This window comes from Gekko japonicus, unplaced genomic scaffold, assembly GCF_001447785.1.
Source record: "Gekko japonicus isolate JY-2015 unplaced genomic scaffold, Gekko_japonicus_V1.1 scaffold63, whole genome shotgun sequence".
Lineage (NCBI taxonomy): Eukaryota > Metazoa > Chordata > Lepidosauria > Squamata > Gekkonidae > Gekko > Gekko japonicus.
Window position 1 is genome coordinate 1,596,093 of NW_015168654.1, and position 8,790 is coordinate 1,604,882.

The 8,790-nt window shown below is 49.8% G+C and overlaps 1 protein-coding gene across 1 annotated transcript in view; it reads left to right on the forward strand.

Moving 5' to 3' along the window:
- Positions 1 to 1,381: 1,381 nt before the first annotated feature.
- TMEM214 (transmembrane protein 214) overlaps positions 1,382 to 8,790 on the forward strand; it is a 24,145-nt gene continuing 16,736 nt past the window's right edge. The window contains exons 1-6 of the mRNA XM_015415182.1: positions 1,382 to 1,558; positions 1,817 to 2,022; positions 3,369 to 3,519; positions 6,669 to 6,803; positions 7,687 to 7,782; positions 8,320 to 8,333. Coding sequence (XP_015270668.1) covers positions 1,438 to 1,558; positions 1,817 to 2,022; positions 3,369 to 3,519; positions 6,669 to 6,803; positions 7,687 to 7,782; positions 8,320 to 8,333 — 723 coding nt within the window. The 5' untranslated portion in view covers positions 1,382 to 1,437. The remainder of the gene's footprint in view (positions 1,559 to 1,816; positions 2,023 to 3,368; positions 3,520 to 6,668; positions 6,804 to 7,686; positions 7,783 to 8,319; positions 8,334 to 8,790) is intronic.

The following is an 8,790-nucleotide window of genomic DNA, read 5'->3' on the forward strand; positions in this document are numbered from 1 at the left end:
CTCTGAACCCCAGGGTGGTGGCCTTGGAGTCCTAGGGGCAAATTCCACCTCTCGCGTGTGAGCCGCTCGGCCATCACACGCAAGACGTCATTCTGGCTCCTCCAGGTCTTGTTAGGGGCTGTTAAAAAAATTATGGATGCTGGCGGCGGCAGCAGCGCTAATGGCAGCAGCAACGGGGGGTGCGAAATGTTCCCCCGCCTCTCTGAGCCCCGGGGTGGTGGTCTTGGAGTCCTAGGGGCAAATTCCACCTCTGGCATGTGATGGGGTCATTCTGGCTCCCCCAGGTCTTGTTGGGGGCTCTTTAAAAAGTTATGGCTGCCCAAGGCAGCGCAGGGGCGGGGCGAGAAATGTTCCCCTGCCTCTCTGCAAACTGTGGACGTGATTTTTGTGGTGCCCCCTATAGATTAACACATGGCCTACAATATGATGGTAGTTTTATTTCGTTTCAATGTAAAAATCATATGCATTCATGAGGATCCATGTAGATCCGACTTTTACCTTTTACCTTTTGCAAGTACCTAAGCTAAGATTTAAACATCTTTTTTTTTTTTTGATGCAGCAGTCTTTAAACCTAAAAATTCGTGATTGGCCCACAGTTGCTCAGTACCCTTCACTAGCACTTCTTTCAGCGGTTTCTGCCCTCCGTTTGTCAGGCTCCATTTAACAGTGGTTTCCTAGTTGCTCCAGAACGCCTCATCTTCAAAGATGGCTCTAGCCTCGGTTCCCCTGTCACACACGAGGCTTCATCTCTACGCTCTCTTCACTCCTGCTGCTCACACGCAGCCTTTCGAAAGTCTCCCGTTCCTTCAAACGACTCTGCTTTTGCTGTCCCGCACGTCCGAATAATCTCTCACAACACCAGGGCGGTGCCACAAAATCTCTCTTCAAAACCCACGTTTCCCACCTTCCCTGAGCTCCCTTCGCCTACTGAAAAGGAGCCTAAAGCACGTGGGACTGGAACGAACGCCGCTTCTTCCGCTGAGATTATTCCTCGCTTCCGTCTCCTTCATATCAGTTTCCATAGGAAGCGCTTCGGGGCAGGGAGCTGCGTTCCCGAAGAGATGAGGGCAGAAATGCATGTTGGCAGCTTGGGGGGGGGTCATGAAGAAATTTAGAAACAGACAGCTGCTGCACCCTGGAAGAGGAGCACTGGCACAAGTGGGTGGAGACTGTCCCGGAAGGAGGCAGCGCTTTCTGCACATCACGTGGCCTTTAGGGGCGGAGCAGGGAGGGGACGTGGCAAAACTAGTATACACATCCAGCTCCTGCGTGGAGGGAGGGGCGGCCGGCTAGCCAATCAAGGAGTCTGTAGGGCGTGGCTTCTGGGCTCTGTGAACGCGGTCTGTTCTCTTTTGCCTCTCCCTTTTAGCGCGTGCGCGCGGGGGTGGCTTGCTGAGTCTCCTCGGAGAAAAGGGAGCTGGAACGAGGGGGTGCCCAATGGCGGCGCGCTGGGAAGTGGTGCGGAAGCCGAGCCGTCGGGGCCCAGGAGGCGGCGGCGGGCCCGGGGGGCGGAAAGCGCTGGGCGAGGCCAATGGGGGCCGTGGTCTGGCCCCGCCCCGTGAGTATGGGGAAGATGGGGGATGGGGCTGTGTTGCTGGAGAGTGGAACCTCCCTGTAGTAAGGCAGTCTACCCTGATGTATGAGAGCTGGATGGGGGAGTGCGTTGGCCGCACCCTCTCGGTTTGGGGGTTTTGTGTGTCTCAGTTGGGATGACAGCTGAGGCTAACGCAGTTGGGTTCTCAAGCAATCCTGTTATCCCACCTCGTCCTGCGGAGAGAATGGCGGCCAACTGATCTCTGTTTTGCGTTTCCTGTAGTGCCTCTGGCGCCTTCAGAAACCCTCTATGAGCTCGCCTTTGAGAAGACCATGAAAAAGCAGAACAAAGAGCAGGTGCCACCACCCCCTGGGCAGCAGCCGCAACAGAAAAAGCAAAACTCGGGGAAGCCCGCCAAGAAATCATCAGCTGGAGATTCGGGGCACAAACAAGGCCAATTCCGATCATTGGAAGATGCCCTGAAAGCGGTAAGTGGTGCCCTTGTAGAGGTTGAGACCTTTGACTGTGTGCTGTAGGTGACTGTGTAGTCCTGAACAAGTTGTGTTGCTGGGTCTGAAACGACACCTGTGTGGGAGCAAAACTTGTTTACCCAAAGCGAGGGCAAGAACCAGTGCTTTAGACCGCAGCTGGGTGGTGAATGTTAACCGTCTTGCCTTATTGCTTTGTTGCCCCCTTTCTCTGCAGAGAGACTAGTTCAGCTGTTAATATGATTAATGACTTATTGTAGGTAAAGGATTAAAAACCTGCAGAAAGAATCTTTAGTGAGTTTGTCCCTTGGAATGAATAGTCACCTGTAGGTGGAAGCCTGGAAGTAATTAATTTTGGAGCTTTACCTGCAGGTTTTCCTTTACTAAGAAGTCTCCGCTTGAACCAGCTGCATACACATAGTGTGTGTAGCGCCCCATTGCCTCCACCGTGGGAGGGAACATTTGCAGATGATGGGCATGAAAAAGAACACCATGTCTTCAAAGTGTAGCCTGGTTAGTTTGCTGTAGGACTGGGGGAGCGGCAAAGTATTTGTATTTGCTTTTTAAAAAATTGTAAAGTACTTAAAATCCCCTAATCTCTGGAGAAGTTTGGCTTAACAGCTCGGTTACTGAACTTTGGGAAATGATCTTGTTGATAAAAATTTACTACTGCCTCCTCATCCAGTCTCTTGGCTGCTTATGGGGCAATGCCTTTGAAGGGTCATTCTAGTGGTGCAGAAAGAGAAGTCTTTTCTGCCTAGCATTTAACCTACAGCAGCGTTTCTCCTTATTCTGTGTGCATTTCTGTCATCTGATGCGTTTGGTTCACTTTTGGACTCAGAGGCTACTGCAGTTCTTAAAAAAATGTGGCCTGGTAAAAGAGAGACTAGGAAATATCCATTCGGTATATATAGAAAACTTAATTCTAAGAGTTCTGTGTTACAAACCACGTGATTGTCCTTTTCCTCCTGGCTTGAAACTCTTGTAGCACTAGCCTCTCTCAGTCTTGATAATGTTGCCAAGCTGGACCTTGGAAGTGAAAGAGACTGGATTGATCCTGAGAGGTGGGTAGAACACATGGTTTGTAGGCAGCCAGTCCAGGAATCTGTCCTGGATCTTCAGTAGCAGGTGCTGAGGAAGGACTAACCATCCTTTGGACGCTGTGAGTCAGAGTAGGCAAGGCTGAGCTAGATGGACCAACAACTTCACTCCGAAAAAGGCAGTTTTGTACTGCTTCCTCATTTGTATCCCATCTCCGCAAGTCTGCTTGCAGAAGTGTTCCAGATCCTGGCAGTTGTGCCAGTTGCTGCCTTTCCCAATGCTCCTTTAACTCTTCTTTTTTGCAGCTTGATTTGTCAGAACTCCAGAAGGAGCTGGATAAAAGCTTGAGCATGTTCCCTGAGAATCCTTCTGTATGGGCCAAAGACCTAGCTGGATACCTGAACTACAAGCTGCAGGCTCCTAGGAGCGACCCTGCACTTAGCCAGCACCCTCACGGTCAGTGGTGCCTTGAATGTTGCTGTCAGTCAGAGGGGATGTTGTATGAGCCTTGAGAAATCTACCACACCCATATTTCACTTGCAGATGCCTGGCGTATGTGCCTGGTGCTCTTCAAAATGTGTGTGTCATTTGTTGCCTTCAGAGCTCTTGTGCAATGTTTTGCTAAACCAGTAATTCTTAAAGGGGGTGGTGAGAAAAATGTCCTTTTTGAAAAGCCGTTGTCAGCCACCTTTCAAATTCTGCAACCAGAAAATCTAGATTTTTGCAGTTGGAGTGTATCCCATAAATGGGAGAAATTTGCTTGCATTCTTGTGCTTCGTGAATTTGTACAATTTTACAGTTGTTGCAGGGAAGTTCTTTTTTTATTTCATTTTTCTTCAAGGAATTTTTAAAAAAATTACAGTAAAAGTGATACTTGGTATTTGCAAATGCAAGTAGGTATCTCCTTTCTCTCCCTGTGTCCTCTTAAGTGACCCTGGGAATTCTAATGTAGAGTTTGTGTGTTTCATGTGTTGGAAAATAGTCTTTAGTTGTAAAGACTGAAGCTTGATTTTTAAAAAGATTAAATTCTCAGGGTGGTTGTGTATTCTGGATCTTGAAATCACAAATTTTTGCAGTGCCTGGGTCTCAGATTGTTGGATGGTCTTGTTTGGTTTTGGTGCTGATAACTACCACCACCCCACCCAAGAGTGGCAATTCAAAGGCATTCATCTTCCTCTGAGCTGAAGAGCCTTGTTCCAGCCATTCTGTCTGCTCTTGTGTTTACACTGTGCTCAGGACTCCTTCACAAGCCATTAACACTGGAGCAAGTGATCTCTTTGGTGGGGCTTTATTTGGCAAGATACTGAATAACAAGAAGTAAAGGGCATAGTCTGAATGTCTTGGGCTGTCCCTGGATAGAGAGTGTCCAGCCAAGACTGGGGTGCTGTTGGTCCACGGAGAAGCTGCTTGTTGACTGCGGAGCCAGCCTGTCCTGGAAGGGGTTGCAGTCCCCTGAAGGAGCAGTTTCGGAGCTTGGGGGTACAGCTACATCCTGCCCTGCAGTTGGAGGCTCAGGTCTCCTCTGTGGTATGCACAGCACCTATCATCAGCTCCAGCTGGTTTGCCAGCCATGGTCATTCCTCAGAAGGTGTGATCTCTGGCTACAGCAATCCATACTCTGATCACATCCAAGTTAGATTACTGTAATGTGCCCTGAAGGGGGACTGCTTTTGAAAAGGGTTCAGAAACTTCTATTGGTCCAAAATACAGGGGCCAGGCTACTGTCAGGAGTTGGTTACAGAGCTCATATCACCCCTGTGCTGAAAGATCTGCGTTGGCTGTCCATCTGTTATTTCATTTCTCCCCAAATGGCTTGGGGCCAGGGCACACAAAGGACCCTCTCCTCCTATACTATTCAGCTGGCAATTAAGATCTGCCTCCCAAGCCCTGCTTTCTGTGCCCCCACCGTCAGAGGTCAGGTGGGTGGCAACTAGAGATAGGGTTGCCAAATCGTTTTTACCTCGCGGTGGGGGGCTCCCGTTTGGCGTCCTTAGCGGTGCACAAAGCACATGCACGTCAGCAGGGTGTGACGTGATGACGCCGGGCACGCTGGGGGCGGGGCCACAGCCATTTGAGGGGAAAACTCTGTTTTCCCCTGAAAGGGCTGTGGCCCCGCCCCCAGCGTGCCCGGCGTCATCACGTCACATCTGGCTGACGTGTACGCCGGGGCGGGGTTTCTGTGACGTGATGACGCCGGGCACGCTGGGGGCGGGGCCACAGCCATTTGAGGGGAAAACTCTGTTTTCCCCTGAAAGGGCTGTGGCCCCGCCCCCAGCGTGCCCGGCGTCATCACGTCACATCTGGCTGACGTGTACGCCGGGGTGGGGTTTCCCCCGGGGGGATTTGGCAGCCCTAACTAGAGACAGGGTATTTGCTGTGGTGGCACCTCACCTGTGAAACGCATTTCCCTTGAGGCTCCCCTGGTGGCTAATTTTACTTTCATTTAGGCACCAAACTGAAACGCCTGTTCACCCAGGCTTTTAAATAGGGGTTTATCTTACCATGTTTTTAATGGTTTGCTCTGTTTTATAGACAGTTTTAATGCCACTTTTGTTTTAATATTGTAGTTTTAAAATTATATGTTGCGCCTTGAGCAGGGCTCAGATGAGGGAGGTGTAGAAATATCATAAATAAATAATGCTGCCTTTGTTTTCCTGGACTCCAAGTGGGCTTTCTCCTGCACAGCATTTTCCAGCAGGCTGAGCCTACGGATCAAGTCATTTTAAGCTGCCCTGTCCAAAATCCACAGGAATGCAGACGTTGGGGCTTAGCAATAGGCTGGCTTTGGCAACTGTGCAGTAACTTGGACTGAGATGTTCATCTGGTTCTTGGGCCTGGGGGTGGGAGTGGGGGGGGATCTTTGTTAGATATCTCCCTGAATTTTGTAGATTTGTTACTGGTGGACGGGGGCCAGAAGCATTGACTTTAAAAATCTACAGGCTGCTACTGCAGCTGTGTTAAAGTTCAGCATTTGTAATAAAATCTTCAATGGAATATGAGCCTTCCTAGTTGCTTTGGCCACTGCTTTTTGAACCACAACAGGGTGAGCCTTTATAACACTAGAGGGTTTTTTTGTTGTTGTATTTTTCGTGTGTGTGTGTGTGTGTATGCGCACCTGGAAGTCATGGCGACTTCTGGTAAATGACCCCTACTGTAGGCCTGGAGGATATTCAGAGAGGTGGCTGAATAAAGCCTTCCCCTGTCCTCCCAACTGCTGGTATTCCACGGAGGTCTCTCGTCCAAGTACTTGCCGGAGTCGACCCTGCTGAGCTTCCGAGATCTGATGAGATCGGGCTTGCCTGGGCTAAAGGAAGCAGCAGTATTCTCTTCCATTGCATTAGGGTTAGTGTGAGCCTGCAGCATCCACACAGGCTCCTGCCGGTGAATGCAGTCCTTGTGTTAAGGCAACATACAGAGCTGAGGATTTGCCCAGGTCCCAGCCTGGGAAGCAGCTGCTATTCCCTTGAAAACGAGAGCCCCTTATCCAAACCGGTGTTTGTCTCCAAGACCAAAGGTGGGGAAGTTCTGACGGCAATGGGTGTTGACTTTATAAAGCCTTCCTTAATCATGCAGCATTATGATGATGATTACTATCTTGGCTGCAGACTATCCCTACTGTCTTGTGAACAAGGAGCTGAGGAGCATAATCAAGTCCCTGCTGTCGAAATCCGGGGGCGTCCTGGAGCTTTTCTTTGACCACTGTATTTACACAATGTTGCAAGAGCTGGACAAGACGCCAGGTGAGAGCTCAGTGACACTCGGGGAAGAGGCCTTTGGGTGAAAGGTTTCTTACCACGTCTGTTTCCTGGAAGGGCTTGACAAGCAGGGATGGAGCCAGAGTTGTGGGACTGTTGAGGGCAGGTAATGGAGAGGACAGCAGTGGCTGTGACAGACAAGGGAAGAAACCCTGAAGTTGACAGCCATGATTTCTGGAGCTGACTCCTACCGCCTGACCCAGTGGAGCTGCCTTGCTGTGTTTTGGCAACAGGACTGGGCTTTCAGCACTTCCAGCTCCACATGGTGGTTTTATGATCTTCAGCTGTGTTGGGAAGTTGTGTGATTTTTAGGGAGGGAAGCCTCATTTGAGGGGCAGAGGTGGGATTAAAGGTGCAGAAGGAGTTGCACCACCTCAAGACCGGGGGGGGGGGGAGATTTGGGACGGCTTTTTGAGGATCTGAGAAGCAAGAATGGGGAAATCTGTTTATGGAGAAGTGGAAGATGCTTTGCAATGGTGGAGCTCGTGACTTGAGTGCAGCTGTGGCATGCTTGTTGGTTTCCCAGAAAGGCAGGCCAAGGTGTGTGGGGTATGCCTTCTGCCTGGAGAAGCCTGTGGCTTGAGTGAGAGGGTAGAAGTTCCTCTGTTTCTGTCAGTGCTTCAGGGTTTGCGGGCAGGGGAATGCCACTGAGTACAGGCAGGGCCCAAATAGGTGGGTTGCAAAGCCACCCCTCTGTATTGTGTTGGTGGGGGAGCAGGATTCCATGACTAGCTGGGTTCCCCGTTTGGCCAGTCCCACGGTAGCTGCAAATATGTATGATGCATGGACAGAAAGTGTCCAAGTTCCAAACTGGTAATCCCTACACTGTTGTTCCTTATTGTCTTTCCTTGCTCTGCTTGCCTTCCAGGGGAGTCACTGCACGGATACAGGATCTGCATACAAGCAGTACTGTTGGACAGACCTAAAGTTGCCACCGTGAACCTGGGCAAGGTGAGCAGCTGGGGTCGCATAGCCCCAACCGGCGTGAACAGCTTCTCCCGCTTCGGTTTGCTGTGGAAGTTCCTTCACCTCTCTCCACTTCCTTGAGTTCTCAGCTGCTTTTTTAGTTGGCAGAAGCCACTCTTGCACTCCTGTTGTAAAGCAGGTTCACTCCATTTCCTTGCGGGTGACATGGTAGCATCGCTGCTTCTGGCAGCATTCTGTGTGGGCCTTTGGGGGCACTTAGTTTTTCCACCTGGAAGCAGCTCCAGCATTGCTGTTGGAGCAATTCTGGTGGGAAAGGGGCAGGGGGAACTGTTGGGATTTGCAAATTCTCTCTCTGCAGTCATGAAATAATTAACATGTCTGGTTATGCATGCTAATGTCCTAGCCAGTTAAGTTAGGGACCCAGTGGTAGAGCCTCCACAACCAATGGGCAAGGTGACAAAATGCATAATTAGTTAGCACTGGGATTCTCCAATTGGATAATCAATACATTGAGGATGAACTGGAGAGTAAGCACTGGGTTACAGTTTTATCGCTCTTTGTTCGTCTTCTCTAGTTCATTCTCACAGGAGGTTTAGAGACTGTAAAGATGTAGATTAGAGCAGCTAGTCAGACAGGTTGTTTATCCTATGTTTGTTTTCTTTAATCTCTCAATAACCGTTTCCTCATTAGCGAAGTTTTTCTTTTAAATCTAATACAAGCGGTGTGCTGTGTCATTCACTCTGCATAATTTAGACTACACATAACAGGAACTCTAGCAAGGAGAAAGAGCATGTTGATGTCATCGCCTGCTGTACTTGGAAAGCCCACCCCAGAGGGAACAGGGACTCCTGGAGCTCTTGTGGTGTATAAGCACACCAGCATTTGTGGTGTGCAGAGATCATACACTGTGTCCACACTTCTGAATAAGCCTGATGGTGTTTTGTGTTTGAGGACTATAGGTTGTACATTTCACATTAGCAGTTGCTCCTGTAGCTGGGGGAATTTCCCAGAAGGCAACTCTGCATCCTTCCGGCCCTGAGAGTTC